General features: G+C 42.5%; 2 protein-coding genes across 4 annotated transcripts in view; both read left to right on the forward strand.

Moving 5' to 3' along the window:
- Window positions 1–2439, forward strand: part of tstd2 (thiosulfate sulfurtransferase like domain containing 2) — a 3506-nt gene extending 1067 nt beyond the window's left edge. Inside the window, exons 3-9 of the mRNA XM_021561315.3 lie at window positions 50–158; window positions 252–374; window positions 1029–1134; window positions 1256–1371; window positions 1486–1644; window positions 1759–1897; window positions 2066–2439. Coding sequence (XP_021416990.1) covers window positions 50–158; window positions 252–374; window positions 1029–1134; window positions 1256–1371; window positions 1486–1644; window positions 1759–1897; window positions 2066–2292 — 979 coding nt within the window. The 3' untranslated portion in view covers window positions 2293–2439. The remainder of the gene's footprint in view (window positions 1–49; window positions 159–251; window positions 375–1028; window positions 1135–1255; window positions 1372–1485; window positions 1645–1758; window positions 1898–2065) is intronic.
- A 1928-nt stretch (window positions 2440–4367) lies between these two features.
- LOC110488879 (protein transport protein Sec24B) overlaps window positions 4368–24804 on the forward strand; it is a 32963-nt gene continuing 12526 nt past the window's right edge. Inside the window, exons 1-12 of one of the 3 annotated variants that reach the window (XM_021561316.3) lie at window positions 4368–4911; window positions 5616–6287; window positions 6421–6585; window positions 15957–16070; window positions 17973–18056; window positions 18275–18402; window positions 18940–19124; window positions 19405–19507; window positions 20074–20200; window positions 20306–20415; window positions 20528–20640; window positions 24395–24513. In XM_021561316.3, the coding sequence (XP_021416991.2) occupies window positions 4818–4911; window positions 5616–6287; window positions 6421–6585; window positions 15957–16070; window positions 17973–18056; window positions 18275–18402; window positions 18940–19124; window positions 19405–19507; window positions 20074–20200; window positions 20306–20415; window positions 20528–20640; window positions 24395–24513 (2014 nt within the window). In that variant the 5' untranslated portion in view covers window positions 4368–4817. Of the gene's footprint in view, window positions 4912–5615; window positions 6288–6420; window positions 6586–15956; window positions 16071–17001; window positions 17106–17972; window positions 18057–18274; window positions 18403–18939; window positions 19125–19404; window positions 19508–20073; window positions 20201–20305; window positions 20416–20527; window positions 20641–24394; window positions 24514–24804 lie in introns of those variants that run through there. The other 2 variants (XM_021561317.3, XM_090198439.1) reach the window with 2 other exon arrangements.

The following is a 24804-nucleotide window of genomic DNA, read 5'->3' on the forward strand; positions in this document are numbered from 1 at the left end:
GTTCTGAAATTAATACATTTTCATGCTCTGTTTCTTGTAACATGTAAAGTGGCCCAGGTGAGGTTCTTCTGCTCTACTGCTACTGTCAGCTGGCAGATCCACCGCTCATCTGTGCTTGGCAGAAGGCCCTTTGTGAAAAACTCCAGTTAACTGGCAAGGTAACAGAATGACACAATCCTGGCATATAAAAATATGATGATTTTCCTTTTTATAATTCAGTACTCCATTCAGTTATAATACCATTTATGTAGGTGAGGGTGGCAACAGAGGGGATAAATGGAACAGTTGGTGGCACAAAAGTGGCGACGGACTTGTACATAAAGGCAATGTGCTCCCATCCCATCTTCAAGATAATGGAAAAAGAAGACTTTAAGGTAAAAACAACATCAAATCAAATTATTTGTCACGTGTCGAATAAAACATGTGTAGACCTTACCATGCAATGCCTACTTGCGAGTCCTTTCCCAACAATGTAGAGTTTTTAAAAAGTAAGAACATTTTACAAAAAAGTAAATAGTAATACAATAACAATAACGAGGCTATATACAAGGAGTACCGGTGCCACGTCAATGTACAGTGGTACAAGGTAATAAGTAGGTAGGGGTAAAAGTGACTATGCAATCAGGATGGATAATAAACAGGGTAGCAGCAGCATATGTGAAGAGTGTGAAAGTGTGTGTGGCGTCAATATGCGTGTGTGTGTGTGTGTGTTGGAGTGTCCGTGTAGTATGTGTGGGAAGAGTCCAGTGAGTGTGCATAGAGCCAGTGCAAAAAAATAAATAAGGGGGTCAATGCTAATAGTCTGGGTAGCCATTTGAATAACTGTTTTCGCAGTCTTATGTCTTGGGGGTAGAAGCTATTCAAGCCTTTTGGTCCCAGACTTGGCACTCCGGTACTGCTTGCCGTGCGGTAGCAGAGAGAACAGTCTATGACTTGGCTGGAGTCATTGACAACAGAAAAAGGCTTGGGGTAAGGTTTACAAATGTTTCTCTGTGATCCATTCACTATTGTTTTCAATGTCTCCTTAGACCAGTGATGGGGGCGCAGAGTGTTTCTCTAACCTTCGAGTTGGAGTCTACAAGGAAATAGTGCCAATGGGAGTGGACCCAGATGCCCTCTCCTACAGACTAGCAGGTAGGCCTATAACATGTGTCTCGCGTATGTCTGCGTTGGATATGTTATTTGACGTAATGGAACCAGTAACTGGTAATGGTTGAATATGGCCCTGAGTTAAGCCTCTGTTTTTTCCACTTAGGTGCTCACCTGGAACCTGAAGAATTCCACAAAGAAGTGGAGGCTCTTTTGTCTAAAGGTGACTCTTGCAATGATACAATACTGCTGGACTGCCGGAACTTCTATGAGAGTAAAATTGTAAGTATTGGATTTGACTGCATATGTCCACTGTGTTCTGTAGGTATATTTGTATTTATCATATAAAGTAAAAATAATGGCAGTTTAATGTACCAAATATTTTTTTGCTTTCAGGGGCAGTTCAGCCAATGTTTGGCCCCCAACATCCGAAAATTCAGTTACTTCCCCGATTACGTTGACCAGAACCTTGATCTCTTTCGAGACAAGAAGGTCCTGATGTACTGTACCGGCGGCATTCGCTGTGAACGCGGCTCAGCCTATCTCCGCTCAAAAGTAAACTTACCTTTCAGTGACAGTGTCTCATTGAAACATGACAAACATGCTTCATCCAACCCAAAAGCTCAACCTAAACAAATGTTTAAAAGTATGTTTCTCTCCTACTTCCAGGATGTGTGTAAGGATGTTTATCAGCTGAAAGGTGGCATTCATAAGTACATGGAACAATTCCCTGAGGGCTTCTATCGCGGCAAACTGTTTGTGTTTGACGAGCGCTATGCCATCTCCTCCAACAGTGACATCATCTCTGGTCTGTATAAACTGTGAATTTCCCTTTCTGATTATCACAGTGCTTTTTTATGTAAGCAGTAGTCTAGTTTTTGAGCTTATGTGCCAACCCAAAGAAAAAGTTCCTTCCTGTTAGAACGAGAGACCTATTCATCAATAGTCCTCTCCCCTTCCTCCTCTTTGTCTGCAGAGTGCAGATACTGCGGCTCTCCGTGGGACCAGTACCAGCTGTGCTCCACCCACTTCTGCTGCCAGCTGGTCCTTTCCTGCTCTGCCTGCAGACAGGGGGGCCACACCGCCTGCTGTCCCACCTGCCAGACCAAGGGCCAGGGAGAAGAGCCCTCTGCCACACCTACACAGAGAGAGGAGTGTGAGTGCACAGATGGGCGGCCCAGGATCCCCCAGGATGCATTGTGATGTTTTAAAACGTTCAACAGCGCTAAGCAGAGACCTTACCTGGAACTTTACCCTCATGGTTTTGACAATCCTGGTTCAACAGACCCAAATGTGGTTGTGGTGACAAACCGCTAGTGTCTATTTGTATTAAAGGAATCCTCAACATCACAGTTATTTTATGAGCTTGCCTTGAATGGGTCTTGAATGGCTGAAGTAAAAAATGCACTAACATTAGACACTATATATTACATGTGACATGATCAGAGGTGTCATGTATGTCGCCGATATCATGACCTTGTATATTGTTCAATAAAAACCTATATTTGGGGCGGCAGGGTAGCCTAGTGGTTAGAGCGTTGGACTAGTAACCGGAAGGTTGCGAGTTCAAACCCCCGAGCTGACAAGGTACAAATCTGTCGTTCTGCCCCTGAACAGGCAGTTAACCCACTGTTCCCAGGCCGTCATTGAAAATAAGAATTTGTTCTTAACTGACTTGCCTGGTTAAATAAAGGTAAAATAAAAAAATAAAAATATTTAGAGATTACATATTCAATATTTTGAACATAAAAAAAAATAGGTGCTGATTTAGCTAGAAGTATACTCTGATTAATCAACACTGATCCATCTCATCTATGGGTGTGTTTGTAAATTCAACCTACGCTGGTTAGACTGTTTCATGTTATCTAGAGCGTTGGTGACTAACTGTGCTGCTGGCAACAATTTAATAACGTTTTTTTGCCAACATTTATTGACACCCGTCATATTCAACGGGTGTTGCACGTTCTAAAATTCATGTTATTCTGCGCTCTGGTACTCTCAGACGAGAGCGCTCTGAAATAGGAGTAGATAGCCAGAGTGAATTTACGAAAGCACCCTATATCTCTTGCACATCTGCCTACTAACAAGCTGGCGCCGTTATGCCAGCTGTAGCTCGTCACATAGAAACAGCAGCTTCACACAGGGTGCGTTTGTAAATTTCCTCTGGCTATCTATTCTAATATCAGTGTTCAAGAGCACATAATAACTGATGAATTTTTGCACGCGCAACACCTGTTGAATATGACCGTGTCAGTAAATGTTGGCAAAAATTGTTGCCAGCAGCACAGTTACAGTCACTAATGCTCTATATAACCTGGGAGTGTGGTGCCAGGAAAATAACCTCTCACTCAACGTCAACAAAACAAAGGAGATGATCGTGGACTTCAGGAAACAGCAGAGAGAGCACCCCCCTATCCACAACGATAGGACTGCAGTGGAGAAGGTAGAAAGCTTCAAGTTCCTCTGCGTACACATCACTAACAAGCTCAAATGGTCCACCCACACAGACCGTGTGGTGAAGAAGGTGCAACACTGCCTCTTCAACCCCGGGAGGCTGAAGAAATGTGGCTTGGCACCTAAAACCCTCACAAACTTTTACAGATGCACAAATGAGAGCATCCTATCAGGCTGTATCACCGCCTGGTACGGTAACTGCACCGCCCACAATCGCAGGGCTCTCCAGAGGGTGGTGTGGTCTTCCCAACAGATCACCGGTGGCAAACTACCTGTCCTCCAGGACACCTACAGCACTCGATGTCATAGGAAGGCCAAAAAGATAATCAAGGACAACAACCACCCGAGCCACTGCCTGTTCACCCTGCTATCATCCAGAAGGTGAGGTCAGCAGCAAAGCTGGGACAGAGAGACTGAGAAAAAAATCGATCTCAAGGCCATCCTACTTTTAAATAGCCATCACTAGCACATTACAGGCTGCTGTCCTATATACATAGAATGGAAATCACTGGCCACTTTAATAATGGAACACTAGCCACTTTAATAATGTTGACATATTTTGCATTACTTATCGCATATGCATATACTGTATTCTCTCCTATTCTACTGTATCTTAGTCTATGCCGCTCTGACATTGCTCATGTAAATATGTATATGTTCTTAATTCCATTACTTTATATTTGTGTGTATTGATGTGAAATTGTTAGATATTACATGTTAGATATTACTGCACTGTTAGAGCTAGAAACACAAGCATTTCGCTACACCCGCAATAACATCTGCTAAACACGTGTATGTGACAAATAAAACTTTGATTTGAAAACAGTTTAACCAACTCTTCTTAGCTAATTAAAATGTTCAGTGAGGTGTTCTCTCATTTGTGTCTGTAAGTAGCCAGCAAGCTAGACAACTTTAGCCAGTTAGCATGGGTGCTTGATTGCCGTTGTGAGGTCAGAACTCTCGGATCAATCCCAATTCTCCGCAGAGCGTCCAGTGTGCTCTGAAAATACGAACAGACATTTTAACAGCGCACTGAATTTACGCACTCTGACACACTGGAGACAATTTACGAACGCGCCCGAAATCGCCTCAATTGGGATGAACCTCATCATAGCTAGACAACAAGCCGAGCTGGAGGTAGCTACGGCAGGGGGTTCACAAAAACACCAGACGAACACCTAGCTAATGGGAATAGTACTGCTCTTGGTGACAGCCTTTCATGTGTCTTTGTCACCCTGTGCCTTTCTGTCGATAAAGGACAGTGGGACCAAGAGATGTCTGCGCCGGGTTTTACGAGCCTGAAAACCTCTCTCGGTCACAGCTTGAATTCAACGCCGAATGGTGGAGCAGCACCCCCCTATCAGAATGGTAAAACAGGCCGTGGAGATTAAACTAGCCAGTGGTTGAAATAACTAGCTAACTAATGTGGCTGTGTGAAAGCCTGTTGCTTGGATATTTGTTGCGTTTGGTAATTAGCTTAGCTAGCTAACGTTAGTTGCGTAAATTATGACGTTATTACTAAAACCGACAATTCCGTTTTTAAAAGAGAACTCGAGAATTTCTACCTAGCTAACGTTAGCTAGTATCAATTCAAGTTTGCCATACTAGCCAGCTATCTTAAACAACCAAGTTTATTTGTGGTAATATTTGTTATGTTCACAAATTTATTTGGTATTCTTTGTTTATTTCACTAATGCAGCCAGGATCCACGGGGTCCATTGTGGGAGGAATCTTTGGCTAGTTAGCTACTGTAGCTAGATGGCTTACTTGGGCATTTTAAATCTGTCACTAGCTAGTAACGTTAGGGCGTCATCATTACACCGGCAGCTGGCCAGTCAGATCTAAAGTATTTTACTCTTGGGTTGCTGCTTAGATGACTTTGACATGTTTGATCATTTCTATAGAATATTTATTATGTAACGTTAGCTAGTAATATATATGTAGGTAATACTTTTGATAATAGTTGATCACACTATTTATGATAATCATATATCCTCCTTGTCAATAATCGGCATCAATGTTTAATTTACCCCAAACCCCTTTGTTCTAACATCAACTCTTATTCTCTTCAGGTCCAGGGGGGCAGACTTACCCATCCACATATCCTTTGACGGGGTACTATGGAGCCGGGCCTCAACAGCAGGGCAACCCAACCATTCCAGGCCAGTGTGCCCCTGCCCCCCAAAAAGCTCCAATCACGAACAATGATCACAGTGCTTACTGCCACCAGCAGCTGCTGCAGCCCACTGCAGCACCTACTGTAGCCCCCTCTGCATACGGAGCAACCCAAGGCTCCCACCCTCCCTCTCTGCCCTATGGCACCCCCACCACTCTTCCCACCTCCGCTGCCCCTCCAAACTCCCAACATGCACCTTCATTCCAACAACCAGCCCCATACGCACAGCCTGGGGCCTACTATGGACAGCAGCAGTACCCTACCTCCCAAACGCAACACCACCCCCAGCAGCCAAACTTGGTTTTGGCACCCCACACCAGCCCAGGTGCTCCCCTGTATCCCATTGTCTCGTACCCCTCTGTTCCGGGAAGCAGCCAGTACGGTACATTGCGTTCCTCCCAGGCTCCCACCGGCCCAGCAGCTGTTCCCAACCTGATGGGCGCTCCCCTCCACCAGTATGCCCCAGGAAATGACACCAGTCACCCAGCATCTACTGCAGTGGTTCCCCCTGGGTATAGCATGGCTCCACCCGGCCAACCAGCCACAGTCAACGGCCAGGGTAATGCAGGTACAGTCAACTCCTTGGTACTGTTGAGAATGTCCGTACAGAATACGTTTTGAGACACTTGTCAATCCACTTTTCTTGTCAATTTGTGTATTTGATATATTTGCCTCTGCCTTAATTGGTTTCTTCTCCCCAGTCCAAGCCCCAGTCCTCCAACACTATGACCAAAGTCACCAGGCACCCATGACACATGACCACTACAGAGGAGGAGTCACACACAACACTGGGGGTGCTGACAGGGACATGCCACCTTTAGGAATCCCATCCACTTCAGTTAATTCCTCCCCAGGGCATCAGCAAGGTAAATGGAGAGGCTTTTAACCTATTGAATTAGCCTGGATCTCTCTATAGTATCTGTATAGGTCATCTGCATTGACGTCATCAATGGCAGGCCCATGTCGGCCATTTTAATGCAAGTTTTATAGGATCCTGCATCGTTACATTTGTGTGGTTCTCCGTCCTCACCTTGATTTAAATGATTGATGAAAGCATCTGTTTTTCATCTTCATACTCTTTTTCTAGGCCTAGTCTAAATAAGTGAATTGAAGAGGGGCATTTCCATCTAAAATAACCGATGAGCTCCAACTTAAGTTAATAGGTACATAAAAAATTGGGTGTCAAATGAAAGTTAAGAGTATGTTTTGCAGAAGTGATGGCATAGATTCATTTTTTTTTAACGATTTTCAATCTTAATTGGGCATAAGCAAAGGCTTTGATTTCTGGATAAAAATATGTAAAAGGTATCAGAAATGCATCAAAACACACTAATGTTGATGTAAACACCCCTGCTAACTAATATCAGCAATTATATTTCGTTCTGGAGAAATTATTTACCATCTGTAAGTTTAAGAAATATTACCTTGTGCCATGTAATTCCATTACCAGAAATCCACAAATGTTAAGATATTTTCAATTTTGTCCCCCATGAGGAGGGAGGATAATAAAAGTTCACAGAAGTAACAAGTAATGATAGACCTACCAATTAGTTATAGTGATTTTAGCCATTGTTTATGCATTATTAAGTGATTAAATCTCGTAGTTCTGTTACGAAATTGGTAACGATGATACCATAGAAAGCACTAACGGAATTACTGCAATTGAATTGGCTACAATGGGAAATCATAATATTCACAAACCACAGTTGGGTCACCTGCTACTGGCCTCCCTTCCACTGCCATACTGTTATGTTCAGCTCATAACTGTTTTCTTTGTCTTTTTGTTGTCTGGTGGTCAAAGCAAGAGTGTTAAAATTGTCTGAGTCTGGACAACCCCCTCCCTCTATCTCTTGCTCTCCAGTTAATGTCACCTCTCTCAGCTCTTACTGACACCTAGCCATGAGAACTCTTTTTCCATTTACTTTAACCAGCATCCTCACACACTGAGCATCGACCGACCGACACTGGACGTCCATGGACGTTGAAAAGTAGTCGCAATTTGGTCGGTCTACCCTGGCTTTGATGTTAACGTCCACGGACGGACCGTACTGGACCAAATCTGAACCTATCATAGACGTACAGTATCAGTCAAAAGGACACACCAACTCATTCAAGGGTTTTAATTTTTTACTACATTGTAGAATAGTAGTGAAGACATCAAAACTATGAATCATGTAATTAAAAAAAAAAAAAGTGTTAAACAAATCAAAATATATTTTATATTTGAGATTCTTCAAAGTAGCCAGCTGTGTACACGCTTGGCATTCTCTCAACCAGTTTCATGATGAATGCTTTTTGAAGGGGTTCCCAAATGCTGAGCACTTGTTGGCGGCTTTTCCTTCACTTTGCGGTCCAAGTAGAGCTATGGTGGTCACGAAATTTCATCAGCCGGTGATTGTTAAGCAAATAACTGTCAGTCTCATGGTAGTAGACCGTTAATTAACATAAACACATTTAGCATTTCCTGGCTTCCACGCACAGCCTACAAGCCATTTTAAAAAGTTGAATAAATCCATGTAATATAGCCTACACCTTCACAATATATCCATGATTTATTTTAGACCGGTCTAAAGAAGCATGATATGAAGAAAATGTAGTCTATTTCAGAATAATTTAATAGCATACCATCAGTTGTATGTGGATATGCTAAATGGCTGTGGGCTACACTAGTTCATTTAACAGACAAGATTTGCATATAATTCCGTGACATTATTTTATAGTATGAAGAATACAATTGAACAAAGCTGAATAAAATATAAATATATTCTCCAAACGATTTGAGGGATTGCCCACATGCGGCTATTCTGTGTTGAGGTTAACAAATAAATAGGTATTCCTATATGCTTAATTTAGAGTTATTAACTTTAGTTGTTCTGCAAACGTTGGGCTGTATGTTTTTGATTTTTTAATACATTGTAAGGCTGTACGGTGAAAAAAGTTGCTTGAAAGGCATTAGCTCCAATTTGTTGTTTTTTTGCACAGGCTGTACACGCACCACTAGTCTCTCATTCACAATTTGACAAGCACTTGATAATGCCTCGAATTTCACGGCGGCATCCCCTTTGTGTCCGTAATGCACCCTAAACAATCCATGCCTTTTGCAGGCCGGAGTGCTACGTTTTGCCCTTGTCCCTGAGTGTGCTGCGCAATCCGAAGCGCCTCTCACTCACATGGCTCTCCGTCACTTGATCAGGTCTTTCTCACAGGCTACAAGTGAAGATGGACACATCGCACGTCCTTATCCAATTCCGAGGTGCTTATTGAAGATATTGGAAGAACTGTCCACATTTACTTTTCGTCAAACAACACGATGAGTAGGCCTAACGAACAGTAAAAGCACTAGCCTATGTCAATCTACTATCCCCCCATAGTACTAAGTTAACCTATTCTGTGCGAGAGAGAAATATTCCAAACATAGTCTGGGACTGTTGTGGGATGTGATAGATCCCAAACTAATACATCCACTAGCATCCCCAAACTTTTTTTAATGCATTATGGCTAACGCAACAGATCAGAACGTTTAGCTTAAAATGTTTATAAACTATTTGGCTATTTCTCCACATTATAAGCGCAGAAATGTGCACATAGCAGTAGGCTGGCTATAAATGCAAATGTTCCAATAGTGGAATACACCGTTATCAAAAGTGACAGCAAATGCAATTTATTATAAAGGTGCATTTTTATGGTGGAAATTATCTTCCCCAAACTTGAAAGTCAACGCGTTGATTATATATGCCAGTTAAGCTCAACATCCCTTGTAAAGTGGATTAATGTGTTTAACTTGAAGAAGTTATTTGGCCACTTTGTTGTGATCCAAACCTTATTAAAACACATAGGCCTATGGGCTAGGCTACATGAGATGTGGGACTATGATTAGAAAAAGTAGCAAAAAAAACAAAAAAAATTTTCCCCCGCATCATTCACAACTGATAAGTGACAGGCTATTATTGTGTGAAATTTGTTTTGATTTAGATTGGACCATTATCATGCACCTGTGTCAATTATCATGCACGTGGGCAGCGGAAAAATACATTTAATCTATGCACTTAAATAGAAAAAATGGAAGACACTTTTCCCCGTGGTTTATTTTCATGCCAACCAGATTGGCTATACTGCGGTTGTAAATATAAGCAATGTGCTTAATATTAGGAAAGTTGAGAATTTAACATAGTAGGTCTAGCCTATAGAACGCTGATGGATCCTTGTCTTTTTATTAGCGGCCATCACTCCATTTTCTCCCGCAATTGCATAGCCTATATAAATGTTGCGCAACATGAGCTCATGGGCTCTCATGAAGTGTTTGATTAGATTTTCGAATATATTTGCATTGACTTCAGAGTGATTAGTGACAATAGAGTGCTGAGTACCAGACAGTTAGCAAGTTTGGTAGGCTACTAATGACCATCAGCAGCATCAGAGCTTGGAAAAGCCTAATTAGCGACTAAACAGTCATGTGGAATTTGACTGCTTTATGACTCGTGACTAGAGGTCGACCGATTAATCGGAAGGGCCGATTTCAAGTTTTCATAAACGATTTGGCCGTTTAAAAAAAAAAAATACATATATATATATATATATATATATATATATATATATATATATATATATATATATATATATATATATATATATATTTATATTTATATTTATATATATATATATATATATTTATATATATATATATATATATATAAATAGCATTCCTAGGCCGTCATTGAAAATAAGAATGTGTTCTTAACTGACTTGCCTAGTTAAATAAAGGTCTGTAAAATAAATATATATATATATATATATATATATATATATATATTTATTTTACAGACCTTTATTTAACTAGGCAAGTCAGTTAAGAACACATTCTTATTTTCAATGACGGCCTAGGAATGGTGGGTTAACTGCCTCGTTCAGGGGCAGAACGACAGATTTTCACCTTGTCAGCTCGGGGGATCCAATCTTGCAACCGTACAGTTAACTCGTCCAACGCTATAACCATCTGCCTCTCATTGCACTCCACAAGGAGACTGCCTGTTACGTGAATGCAGTAAGCAAAGGTAAGTTGCTAGCTAGCATTAAACTTATCTTATAAAAAAAACAATCGATCAATCATAATCACTAGTTAACTACACGTGATTGATGATATTACTAGTTTATCTAGCGTGTCCTGCGTCGCTTATAATCTGACTAAGCATACAAGTATCTGACTGAGCTGTGGTAGGCAGTAGCAGGCTCGTAAGCATTCATTCAAACAGCACTTTCGTGCGTTTTGCCAGCAGCTCTTCGTTGTACTTCAAGCATTGCGCTGTTTATGACTTCAAGCCTATCAACTCCCGAGGTGAGGTTGGTGTAACCGATGTGAAATGGCTAGCTAGTTAGCGCACTAATGGCGTTTCAAACGTCACTCGCTCTGAGACTTGGAGTGGTTGTTCCCCTTGCTCTGCATGGGTAACGCTGCTTCGAGGGTGGCTGTCGTTGTGTTCCTGGTTCGAGCCCAGGGAGGAGCGAGGAGAGGGACAGAAGCTATACTGTTACACTGGCAATACAAAATTGCCTATAAGAACATCCAATAGTCAAAGGTTAATGAAATACCAACGCTATAGAGGGAAATAGTCCTATAATTCCTATAATAACTACAACCTAAAACTTCTTACCTGGGAATATTGAAGACTCATGTTAAAAGGAACCACCAGCTTTCATATGTTCTCATGTTCTGAGCAAGGAACTTAAAGGTTAGCTTTCTTACATGGTACATATTGCACTTTTACTTTCTTCTCCAAAACTTTGTTTTTGCATTATTTAAACCAAATTGAACATGTTTCATTATTTATTTGAGGCTAAATTGATTTTATTGATGTATTATATTAAGTTAAAATAAGTGTTCATTCAGTATTGTTGTAATTGTCATTATTACAAATACATTTTTAAAAATCGTCCGATTAATCGGTATCGGCTTTTTTTGGTACTCCAATAATCGGTACCGGCGTTGAAAAATCATAATTGGTCGACCTCTATTCGTGACCGGCGGTGATATGGTGACCGCAACAGTCCTAGGTCCAACTCATCCCAAACTGTCTCAGTTGGGTCAAATCAAATACATTTTTAATTGGTCACATACACATGGTTAGCAGATGTTAATGCGAGTGTAGCGAAGTGCTTGTGCTTCTAGTTCTGACCGTGCAGCAATATCTAACAAGTAATCTAACAATTCCACAACAACTACCTAATACACACAAGTGTAACGGAATGAATAAGAATATGTACATATCTAATATTTGGATGAGCGATGGCTGAATGGCATAAGCAACATGTAGTAGATGGTATAGAGTACAGTATATACATATGAGATGAGTAATGTAGGGTATGTAAACATTATATAAAGTGGCATTGTTTGAAGTGACTATTGATACATTTATTACATCCACATTTTAATTATTAAAGTGGGTAGAGATTTGAGTCAGTATGTTGGCAGCAGCCACTCAATGTTAGTGATGGCTGTTTAACAGTCTGATGGCCTTGAAATAGAAGCTGTTTTTCAGTCTCTCGGTCCCAGCTTTGATGCACCTGTACTGATCTCGCCTTTCGGATGATATTGGGGTGAACAGGCAGTGGCTCAGGTGGTTGTTGTCCTTGATTATCTTTTTGGCCTTCCTGTGACATCGGGTGGTGTAGGTGTCCTGGAGGGCAAGTAGTTTGCCCCCGGTGATGCGTTGTGCAGACCTCACTGCCTTCTGTAGAGCCTTACGGTTGTGGGCAGAGAAGTTGCCGTACCAGGCGGTGATAGAGCTCTCGATCGTGCATCTGTTAAAGTTAAGAGTTTTTGGTGACAAGCCAAATTTCTTCAGCCTCCTGAGGTTGAAGAGGTGCTGTTGCGCCTTCTTCACCACGCTGCCTGTGTGGGTGGACCATTTCAGTTTGTCTGTGATGTGTACGCCGAGGAACTTAAAACTTACTACCCTCTCCACTACTGTTCCGTCGATGTGGATAGGGGGGTGTTCCCTCTGCTGTTTCCTGAAGTCCACGATCATCTCCTTTGTTTTGTTGACTTTGAGTGTGAGGTTATTTTCCTGACACCACCCTCCGAGGGCCCTCACTTCCTCCCTGTAGGCCGTCTTGTCGTTGTTGGTAATCAAGCCTAACACTGTAGTGTCGTCTGCTAACTTGATGATTGAGTTGGAGGCATGCATGACCACGCAGTCATGGGTGAACAGGGAGTACAGGAGAGGGCTGAGAATGCACCCTTGTGGGGCCCCAGTGTTGAGGATCAGCGGGGTGGAGATGTTGTTTCCTACCTTCTCCACCTGGGGGCAGCCCGTCAGAAAGTCCAGGACCCAGTTGCACAGGGCGGGGTTGAGACCCAGGGTCTCGAGCTTAATGGCTAGTTTGGAGGTTACTGTGGTGGTAAATTCTGAGCTTTAATCGATGAACAGCATTCTTACATAGTTATTCCTCTTGTCTAGATGGGTTAGGGCAGTGTGATTGCGTTTGCGTCGTCTGTGGACCTATTGGGGCGGTAAGTAAATTGGAGTGGGTCTAGGGTGTCAGGTAGGGTGGAGGTGATATGGTCCTTGACTAGTCTCTCAAAGCACTTTGTGATGACGGAAGTGATTGCTACGGGGCGAAAGTCATTTAGCTCAGTTACCTTAGCATTCTTGGGAACAGGAACAATGGTGGCCCTCTTGAAGCATGTGGGAACATGCAGACTGGGATAGGGATTGATTGAATATGTCCATAAACACACCAGCCATCTGGTCTGCACAGGCTCTGAGGACGTGGCTAGAGATGCTGTCTGGCCCGGCAGTCTTGCGAGGGTTAACATGTTTAAATGTTTTACTCACGTTGGCTGCGGTGAAGGAGAGCCCGCAGGTTTTGGTAGCGGGCCGTGTCAGTGGCACTGTATTGTCCTCAAAGCAAGTTGAGGTCGGGTGATTGTGGAGGCCAGGTCATCTGATGCAGTACCATCACTCTCCTTCAGCCCTGGAGTTGTTTTGGGTCATTGTCCTGTTGAAAAACAAATGATAGTCCCACTAAGCACAAACCAGATGGAATGGCATATCGCTGCAGAATGCTGCTGTAGCCATGCTGGTTAAGTGTGCCTTGAATTCTAAATAAATCAGTGTCAGCAGCAAAGCACCATCACACGTCCTCCATGCTTCACGGTGGGAACCACACATGCAGAGGTCATCCGTTCACCAACTCTGCATCTCACAAAGACACAGAGGTTGGAACCAAAAATCTCAAATTTGGACTCATCAGTCCAAAGGACAGATTTCCACCGGTCTAGTGTCCATTGCTCGTGTTTCTTGTCCCAAGCAAGTCTCTTCTTATCGGTGTCCTTTAGTAGTGGTTTCTTTGCAGCAATTCGACCATGAAGGCCTGAGTCATGCGGTCTCCCCTGAACACTTGATGTTGAGATGTGTCTGTTACTTGAACTCTGTGAAGCATTTATCTGTTCTGCAATTTCTGAGGCTGTTAACTAACAATTAACTTATCCTCTTCAGCAGAGGTAATTCTGGGACTTCCTTTCCTGTGGTGGTCCTCATAAGAGCTAGTTTCATCATAGCGCTTGATGGTTTTTGCGACTGGACTTGAAGAAGCATTCAAAGTTCTTGAAATGTTCCATATTGACAGAACTTCATGTCTTAAATTAATGATGGACTGTTTCTCTTTGCTTATTTGAGCTGTTCTTGCCATAATATTGACTTTGTCTTTTACCAAATATGGCTGTCTTCTGTATTCCAACCCTACCTTGTCACAACACAACTGATTGGCTCAAACGCATTAAGATGGAAAGAAATTCAATAAATTAACTTTAACAAGGCACACCTGTTAATTGAAATGCATTCCAGGTGACTACCTCATGAAGCTGGTTGAGAGAATGCCAGTAGTGTTCAAATCTGTCATCAAGGCAAAGGGTGGCTACTTTGAAGAATATAAAATATATTTTGATTTGTTTAACACTTTTGGTTACTACATGATTCCATATGTGTTATTTCATCAGTATTATTCTACAATGTAGTCAGTAGTAATAAATAAATAAAAAGCCTTGAATCAGTAGGTGTGTCCAAACTTTTGGCAGGTACTGTATGTTTCACAAGTTTGGATAGTGCAATACATACAGTAGAGTACAGTATATCGTACTGTAATCTGCTGTGCTTTATTGTGCTGCGCAGTGCTGAAACCTGAGGAGAATGACATTCATATCCATAATTATACGTTTTTGTATAGTACAGATCAGTTACACATGATGGAATTTTGTTACTGTAATTCCGTTACTGGGCGTAAATATTCAGTTACTGTAGTTTAATACCACCCCATTCTTTCTGCAGACGTGTTTGGATCTTAATTTGGAGTAAATATTTGTCAGAGTTTTTAGAAAACATGGTTGCATTAAAACCTGAGGGATATTTTACAGTTATTCTGCACAGTTCTTCCACTAAACTAGTTTTGGTAAAATGTTCAGTGGAAATTGTTAAAAGTTGTCTTTGTGTATAATTTGTTCAACTTTGAAATAAATGTTGATTTTTTAAAATTCTATAGTGAACGTGCCTACACTGGTATTGTGTGCTCAAGCCAACAGCTGGCAGATTGTGTTGGTATAGCCTACATGATCAGATTATTCTGGACAAAAGAGCCATTTGTCAAATGGCAGCCAAGCATCGATCATTATGTCACCAGAATAAGACCCTCGATATTTATAGGAAAAGAACATCAAGCCTGTCACGGTTCACTTTCACCACCCTGTGAAGTTCATTATTTTTTTAAATCTGTAGCCTATTAAACTGCATGTTTTCCAGAGTTGTGTTGTCCTCCCACTACCACATGTCATCGCGTGACTCCAAGTTTAAATCTGATATGATGGTTGTATCAATATTTGTTCATAAGCGTTTCTATCACCATTTCTCGCATTATTAATTTTACTGACACAAAAATATCCCACCTTGTCTTGTGTTTTGTCGACGTTTGGAAAGTTTACTGCCAAATTTGCTGTTTCCATCAGGCCTGTCGTGACACTTTTTTTAACTTGTACTTTACTCGCATAAAAAGCTTGTATGAAAACCTGGTTTGTGTGGTAGAAGCTAGTGAGTAGGGATGTTTTTGCAGGAGAATCACAACCATCCTCAACAACGTGCCCACCACACAGACTTCCTGGACTCAGTCCTTTGGCTCTGTCCTCGCCCCCTCCTCCCCTCCACATAGTTGATGGTTGTTCTGTTTTGTACCCTCTCCCACCCCCCCACAGGCATGCACTACGGATATTTAGCCAATAGTGGCGCTAGCTCTGCCAACGCCGCCGCCAACGTTGCCCCCTCGTCATCCAGCTCCGATGAGGATGATGATGAGGATGAGGAAGCAGGTCTGCTTATAGCTTTTATTCCCAACCCAACTCCAATAACCATCAACTAACCTGACCCTCACATCAACCCATGCAGCACTTACTTTCCTTTCAACCCCAGGCACTTTACATTCATACTCATGTCTCAAAGCCACCTCCGCCCATCTCTAGCAGCTTCTCTGCCCCCCTCTACTGCCCACCTGACGGCCTCCACGCATTCACCAGCTATGCCACATCTTCTCCCAGCATTATCACTGTGTTCCCAATAGATATTGGATGTTAGTGATGAGAGCTCATTGTAACTGAAACCACAGTGAAGGATGTCAGTAAGAAAGGTGAAGCTGATCAATTAACCTCTTCTTGATCAAGATAAGCCTTGATTTAAGCTTAATTCGATTCATCGGTGAAATCATGTGAGTAGGGTGTAGTCTTTGAGAGCAAATGAGTTGTTTTAGGATCGGTTTAATCTTCTTGACATGCAGGCTACGCACTCGTTCTTGTGCTGTCCAATCATGTCCTCTCAGCTCTCGCCCACTAACCATTTAGGAACGATTGCATTTCAATTACAGACACTGATCCAACTGGTTTCTGAATTAAGAAGCACATTTTTCTTCCCGTTGCAATTTCAGAATTTCATCCACCTGAAAAACAATTGATTTTGCATGATTGGTTTTGCATTGAGATAAGGGAAAAAACACACTTTTCTTTAGCTCCCTTTCTGGGCCAGTTACTAGCCAACACTTTGTTTGGAACCTCTAATCTTAGCACCTAACATAGTTATGCTATGCTGATAATGATGTTATTATACTACATTTCCCATTTTGGTTATCAGCATGCACTGTACATGCAGTGTTTCAACAAGAAGGTGTTTATGAGTGTCCTAGGGGTGCTGGTGGGTCCCACCCTTGGGTTTTGTGTAATTGGCTAGAGGTTAACAGCTTTTTAAATATAGCAGGTCCCTTGTTGCTGTGGGCCAGCAGGCACTGGTCTCCGCCGGGAGAAGGGTAGAGGCCTAGGCATGTCAGCACTAGCTCTCGCTAGCACCTCCTGCTAAAGGTGTGCTCCTCCTCCCCATCTTACACACCAAACGCTCTCTATCATTCCATCATTTTCATTGTCATTTTCAAGTTGCAGATGTTTGTCCTGTTTGATCAGGTCCCTTATCATTCTGTCTCTTTCTGTTGCTTGGCCAACATGTTTTGTTTATGCCTACCCTTTTACTGTTTTGTGTTATGACATGAATTCATACGAGAACAAGGGCATGGCAATCATATCATCCTTGTGTCCCCAGCCAGCCAGTTTCACTAATATCCAGATCACTTAATCCAGTGGGGTGGCAGTCAGATTTAGCTGCCTGGGATAATTGGAGCTCATCCAATGAGCTCTTGGCCTGCGCAGGCAGTGCTATCTTGGTTCACTGTCACAGCCTTCCATTTGGCCCAATTTGATTAATCAACTCCGATGTGCGTGTGGCTGAGACTTAAAAGCACCATCTCATAGTGCCCCATAGCCCCTCTACCCAATTACTCAATAGATGGAAGGAAGGCTGTATGTGCACGGCCTAGGGAGATGATGATAATGATGATAACTGCTGTCTGTTTCTCTATAAGTAAGTAGCCTTGGCTTGTGCGAGCCGGAATGGCTCATAGGAGCCGGAGATACCCGTGACAGGAGGCTAGTCTATCTCCTTAATGCTGAGTGCCATGCAAAGACTCATTGAGTTCCATTTTTACAGTTTTTGGTATGACTAGGCCGGAGATCCAACTCCCAATCTCAGTGCGGACACTCTACCCATTTCAGCAGCTTTCATGTTTTATTTTTCTCCCGCCAGCATGTCCAAGGTCCTGCAGAGTTGTACTAAACCGTTGAAAGACAACAGCTCCTCACAACTCTGTTTCGTTCTTCACCTCCCTCCTTTCTCAGGCGGGGATAGTTCCTCAACCACCACCGGCAGTGCGTCCCCGGTGCCCAACAGCTACGACTCCCTGGAAGGCGGCAGCTACCCAGGTACATACTTTACTCAGCTCTTAACATCCAACGCTACATGTACTCTGCATTGTGGAGGCATTTGAAAAATTTGACCCAACCCATCTTGAGGCCAGATCCGTCATCCAATTTAACATTTCTTCTGCCACATATCTCCACTCAACCACAGTCCCAAATGTGCTCAGCTGGCAGCTATCCATTGGTACATGCAACTTTAATGTTTCTCTCTTTATTTCCAGAGTTCTCCAATCCACCGTCTGCCGACATGCCCAATCAGCCAGTCTATCAGCAGAGGCCGGTCTCCAGGACAGACTCCTCCCCCTCACACGGCGGGTACAACCAAACTGGCTATCAGCATTTGCCACAGGTAAGATGTTCTGGTGCAACCCACCTGGTTGTGTATGACTAAAATGATCAAAATACTATATATTCCTCATTGTAATATGGTCCCTCATGAAATACATGAAAAGGAGTTAGTAGGCTAAGTCAATACCAGTGGTGTAAATTACTTAAGTAAAAATGCTTTAAAGTACTACTTAAGTGGTGTTTCTGTACTTTACTATTTATATTTTTGTCAACTTTTTCTTCGCTACATTCCTAAATAATATATTTTTTAAACAATCTTAAGAAATTTGTGCCGTCTGGTTTTTATATTTAAAACCAAATATTTTTAAACTTACTCAAGTAGTATTTTACTGGGTCACTTTTACTTGAGAAATTTTCTAGTCAGGTGTCTACTTTTCTTTAAGTATGACAATTGAATACTTTTTACCCCACTGGTCAATACATTTCTCATCTGTTCCTTTCTATCATGTTCATCTCTGTTCCACACCGGACCCTTGTGGTAATGATCTACATGTCTCATTTTACTGTGTGACTAACTGCGTCCCATTTGTCCGCGCAGCCCTTCCCTAACATGTCCCAGCTGTCTGCGGCCCTCGGGGGACTGAGCGGTGTACCAGAGCTGGAGGTGGAGGCGCTGCGGCCGGTCAACCTGCTGCAGGAGAGGAACCTGCTGCCCCACCAGCCCCTGGATGCCCCAGAACCCAACCTCAGTGCTGACCTAAAGAAGGCCAACTGCAGCCCGGAGTAAGAGGGAGGGAGAGTTTGTGGGTTTGAGAATATGCTGGTATCTGAGCACAAAACTCACTGACAATATGCAGCATAAACTGAAACACTTTGAATGACATGTCTCCCAAGCTTATTGATAGGATCAAGCAAAACACATATTGGAAACATTGTTGATTTCAAACGTACTTCTCTATCTCCACACTGCATTGTTCATCCATAGTCTCCGCTAACTCAATGAAATATATTAGCTCATGTCTGGCAAGGCAGTGCTAAACGCTCTTCTCTCTGGCCTCCACAGCACGTTCAGGTGTACCCTGACCAACATCCCCCAGACCCAGGCCCTGCTGAATAAAGCCCGGCTTCCCCTAGGCCTGCTCCTGCACCCCTTCAGAGACCTCGCAGTAAGACATCCAACCCGAACACAACCAGGGCTCTGCCCACAAACATCCCCTGGCTCCTAACTCCTGGTGTAGATCTGAGAGGATTGGATAGGTGTAAGGAACTGACATTTCAGGGAGCTATGAACTCTAAAGGGCAATTTGCTACAGAATAAATGTAGTGGAATTGAGTGAATATCCTAGAAAACTTGTCAGTGGCTATTTATATTGACTGGTTTTCAGTGTTGATCTATACTATGCCCCCTAAATAAAACTGTCATTCTGTCATAGGAAATTAAACTGAGTACAGAAACAGAACAGTAGGAGGCAATGCAGGTTGAGATGGAGGATGAGGTGGTGCAATAATACATTGTTTTAGGGTCAGTCGAAGTGCAAAGTGGTAAAAGTACAAAAAGCCAGTCGGTGTTGACATAAGGTGTTTACAGAAAGGATTCCACTCTTACAAGATGCATATTGCAGGTGCAGGTTAGATCAAATATAGAGTTTAGACCAAATTGTCAGAAATAACTTTGTAACAAACCACAGATGAAATAAATAATCTTCATCACAGAATCTCTCTCTATCCATAGCAACTCCCAGTGATCACGTCCAACACCATAGTGAGATGTCGCTCCTGTCGCACCTACATTAACCCCTTCGTCTCCTTCCTGGACCAGAGGAGATGGAAATGCAATCTTTGTTACAGGGTCAACGATGGTACGGATCCCTCTATTCAATAGGTGTACAAGGGCAGCACTGTCCAAATGCTGATGTTCAATAACATCTGCTAAATCACCTGAATGTAAATATTCTCCTCCTCAGTTCCTGATGAGTTTATGTATAACCCAGTGACCCGCTCATATGGAGAGCCCCACAAGAGGCCAGAGGTACAGAACTCCACTGTGGAGTTCATAGCCTCTTCAGATTACATGGTTAGTATTCATCCATCCAGAAGCAGTTTGCCCTCAGGTCTCCATCAGACACATGTCAGACTGCAGATGTGAACTGGTTGAATGTTTTGAGTAAAGCATGTGTTCTCCCCAGCTGCGTCCCCCTCAGCCTGCAGTGTACCTGTTTGTGCTGGATGTGTCTCACAACGCGGTGGAGGGAGGCTACCTGAACGTCTTCTGTCACACCCTACTGGAAAACCTGGACAAGTGAGTCGCTTTGCCATAGAGTCCATACATAGTATTTGGCAACCTTTTAGTTCTCAAAATAAGACTCTCTTTTTGTAGTTTAGGCTCCATTTCAAAGAGGGTGGGAAAAAATAAAATGAGAAATGTAAAACATGGCTTGCATTGGCCTGCTTGCAAGTGCGTAAGAACTGGAGGAATATTGAAATTAATCTCTCTGGTGCATTCTGTTTTAGCAGTTAAGTCCATCAGCATGCATACATATAAAAGACCCCTTCAGCCCCCAGCTGTGCCCTGGACACCATATGTGAATTGATCGCCCCCCATCTATCTTCAGAGTTCATACTGTTAGGTGACCTAAACTGGGAAATGCTTAACACCCCGACCGTCCTACAATCTAAGCTAGATGCCCTCAATCTCACACAAATTATCAAGGAACCTACCAGGTACAACCCTAAATCTGTAACCATGGGCATGCTTGTAGATATCGTCCTGACCAACATGCCCTCTAAATACACCTCCTGCTGTCTTCAACCAGAGTCTCAGCGATCACTGCCTCATTGTCTGCTTGCGTAATGGGTCTGCGGTCAAACGACCACCCCTCATCACTGTCAAATGCTCCCTTAAACACTTCAGCGAGCAGGCCTTTCTAATCTACCTGGCCCGGGTATCCTGGAATGATATTGAACTCCTCCCGTCAGTAGAGGATGCCTGGTTGCTCTTCAAAAGTGTTTTCCTAACCATCTTAATAAGCATGCCCCATTCCAAAAAAATGTACACAGTCATTTAGGAAAGCTAAAGCTAGCTTTTTCAAACAGAAATTTGCTTCCTGTAGCACTAATTCCAAAAAGTTTTGGGATACTGTAAAGTCCATGGAGAATAAGAGCACCTCCTCCCAGCTGCCCACTGCACTGAGGATAGGAAACACTGTCACCACCAATAATCTACGATAATTTCAAAAAGCATTTTTCTATGGCTGGTCATGCTTTCCACCTGGCTACCCCGGCCAACATCACAGCACCCCCTTCAGCAACTTGCCCTAGAGACTTATATCTCCCTCTCTAACTTTAAGCATCAGCTGTCAGAGCACCTTACCAATCACTGTACCTGTACACAGCCAATCTGCAAATAGCACACCCAACTACCTCATCCCCATATTATTACTTAACCTGTTGCTCTTTTGCACCCCAGTATCTCTACTTGCACATCATCTGCACATCTGTCACTCCAGTGTTAATGCTAAATGGTAATTATTTCGCCTATTTATTGCCTACCTCCCTACTCTTCAACATTTGCACACACTATACAATAATTGTTCTATTTTTTTTTCTATTGTGTTAAAGACTGTACGCTTATTTGTTTGTTACTCTGTGTTATTGTTTTTGTCGCACTGCTTTGCATTATCTTGACCAGGTCGTAGTTGTAAATGAGAACTTGTTCTCAACTGGCCTACCTGGTTAAATAAAGGTGAAATAAAAATAGAATAAGATATGGGGAGCAATAGGATTTTGGCAACACTGAGCCAAAATCTGCAACAATTCCACAAGGAGTAGCCCGTTTGAAGTTGATACGTTTCAACTGTGAAGTAAAGAAAGATGTATACATACATACAGTTGAAGTCAGAAGTTTACACGTTTACAGTTTACACTTAGGTTGGAGTCATTAAAACTCGTTTTTCAACCACTCCACACATTTCTTGTTAACAAACTATAGTTTTGGCAAGTTGGTTAGGACATCGACTTTGCATGACACAAGTAATTTTTCCAACAATTGTTTAGAGACAGATTATTTCACTTAGAATTAATACAACTTACATTTTAGTTGACTATGCCTTTTAAACAGCTTGGAAAATTCCAGAAAATTATGTCATGGCTTCTGATTGGCTAATTCACATCATTTGAGTCAATTCGAGGGGTACCTGTGGATGTTTTTCAAGGCCTACCTTCAAATGCCGTGCCTCTGCTTGACATCATGGGAAAATCAAAAGAAATCAGCCAAGACCTCAGAAAAAAGAATTGTAGACCTTCACAGGTCTGGTTAATCTTTGGGAGCAATTTTCAAACTCCTGAAGGTACCACGTTCATCTGTACAAACAATAGTACGCAAGTATAAACAGCACGGGACCACGCAGCCGTCATACCGCTCAGGAAGGAGACGCGTTCTGTCTCCTGAAGATGAACGTACTTTGGTGCGAAAAGTGCAAATCAATCCCAGATCAACAGCAAAGGACCCTGTGAAGATGCTGGAGGAAACGGGTACAAAAGTATCTACAGTAAAACAAGTCCGCTATCGACATAACCTGAAAGGCATCTCAGCAAGGAAGAAGCCACTGCTCCAAAACCACCATAAAAAAGCCAGACTACGGGTTGCAACTGCACATGGGGACAAAGATTGTACTTTTTGGAGAAATGTCCTCTAGTCTGATGAAACAAAAATAGAAATGTTTGGCCATAATGACCATAGTTATGTTTGGAGGAAAACGGGGGAGGCTTCCAAGCTGAAGAACACCATCCCAACCATGAAGCACGGGGTGGCAGCATCATGTTGTGGTGGTGCTTTGCTGCAGCAGGGACTGGTGCACTTCATCAAAATAGATAGCATCATGAGGTAGGAAAATTGTGAATATATTAAAGCAACATCTCAAGACATCTGTCAGGAAGTTAAAGCTTGGTCGCAAATGGGTCTTCCAAATGGACAGTAACACCAAGCAACCTTCCAAAGTTGTGGCAAATTGTCAAGGTATTGGAGTGGCCATCACAAAGCCCTGACCTCAATTCTATAGAATTGTTTTGGGCAGAACTGAAAAAGCGTGTGTGAGCAAGGAGGCCTACAAACCTGACACAGTTACACCAGCTCTGTCAGGAGGAATGGGCCAAAATTCACCCAACTTATTGTGGGAAGCTTGTGCAAGGCTACCCGAAACATTTGAACGAAGTTAAACAATTTAAAGGCAATGCTACCGAATACTAATTGAGTATACAGTGGGGCAAAAAAGTGTGTGAGAACCTTGTGAAGACTTACAGAAAACGTTTGACCTCTGTCATTGCCAACAAAGGGTATATAACAAAGTATTGAGAACCTTTTGTTATTGACCAAATACTTATTTTCCACCATAATTTGCAAATAAATTCATTAAAAATCCTACAATGTGATTTTCTGGATTTTTTTCTTCTCGTTTTGTCTCATAGTTGAAGTGTACCTATGATGAAAATTACAGGCCTCTCTCATCATTTTAAGTGGGAGAACTTGCACAATTGGTGGCTGACTAAATACTTTTTTGCCCCACTGTATGTAAACTTCTGACCCATATTCTGACAATTCACATTCTTGAAATAAAGTGGCGATCTTGACTGACCTAAGACGGGGCATTTTTACTTGGATTAAATGTCAGGAATTGTGAAACTGAGTTTAAATGTATTTGGCTAAAGTGTATGTAAACTTCCGACTTCATCTGTATATCTAGTTTTTCTCGCCAGGAAAAGAGACATGGAATACTTGAACAGGACTGTTATTCCAGATTTTCCCAGGAAATTCAATTGTTCTTTGTCGTAACCAAACAAAACTAGCTCTGACAACTGTTCCCTGCTGGTTTCAATGTCTGGAAGATCTGTCACGTCAACTCCATAATGCCAAATCCATAATCCCACTTTTTGACGTGGGAATGAGTTCACCAGAATTCCATTGTCAAAGCCGAGAGAGATTCTGCCATTTCCATTGTCCAGTACTGTTATACGCTGGAGGCTAGGGTGACTCTCTGGGGGTTCTGTCTGTGTTTCAGGATGCCTGGGGACACGCGCACCCGAGTTGGCTTCATCACCTTCAACAGCACCATCCACTTCTACAACCTCCACGAGAGCCTCTCACAGCCCCAGATGTTGGTGGTCTCCGACATCGACGGTGTGTGTTCTTTCAGTCAGCTCCCCATATCCATCTTCAGGTCCACTCCCTAGAAATGTCAGTCGGTTTGTGCTCTAGCCAACATGTTATCTTGCTAAACAACTCTTGGGAAGGCAACAGTGTAGTGTTGATGACTGCAGACTGACTGCATCCCCCCTCCCTCAAACTGACCTGTCACTTATTTACTGATGGTTGAAATAATGACGTTTTTTTTGTTGGTTTTCTCCAAGTTAAATATCTAAGGAAATTGAATTGGAGCTGTGATACATTAAATGATTCCGTCTTGGTTCT

The sequence above is a fragment of the Oncorhynchus mykiss genome, chromosome 14 (genome assembly GCF_057628025.1).
Source record: "Oncorhynchus mykiss isolate SJ-2025 chromosome 14, ASM5762802v1, whole genome shotgun sequence".
NCBI classification, from domain to species: Eukaryota; Metazoa; Chordata; class Actinopteri; order Salmoniformes; family Salmonidae; genus Oncorhynchus; species Oncorhynchus mykiss.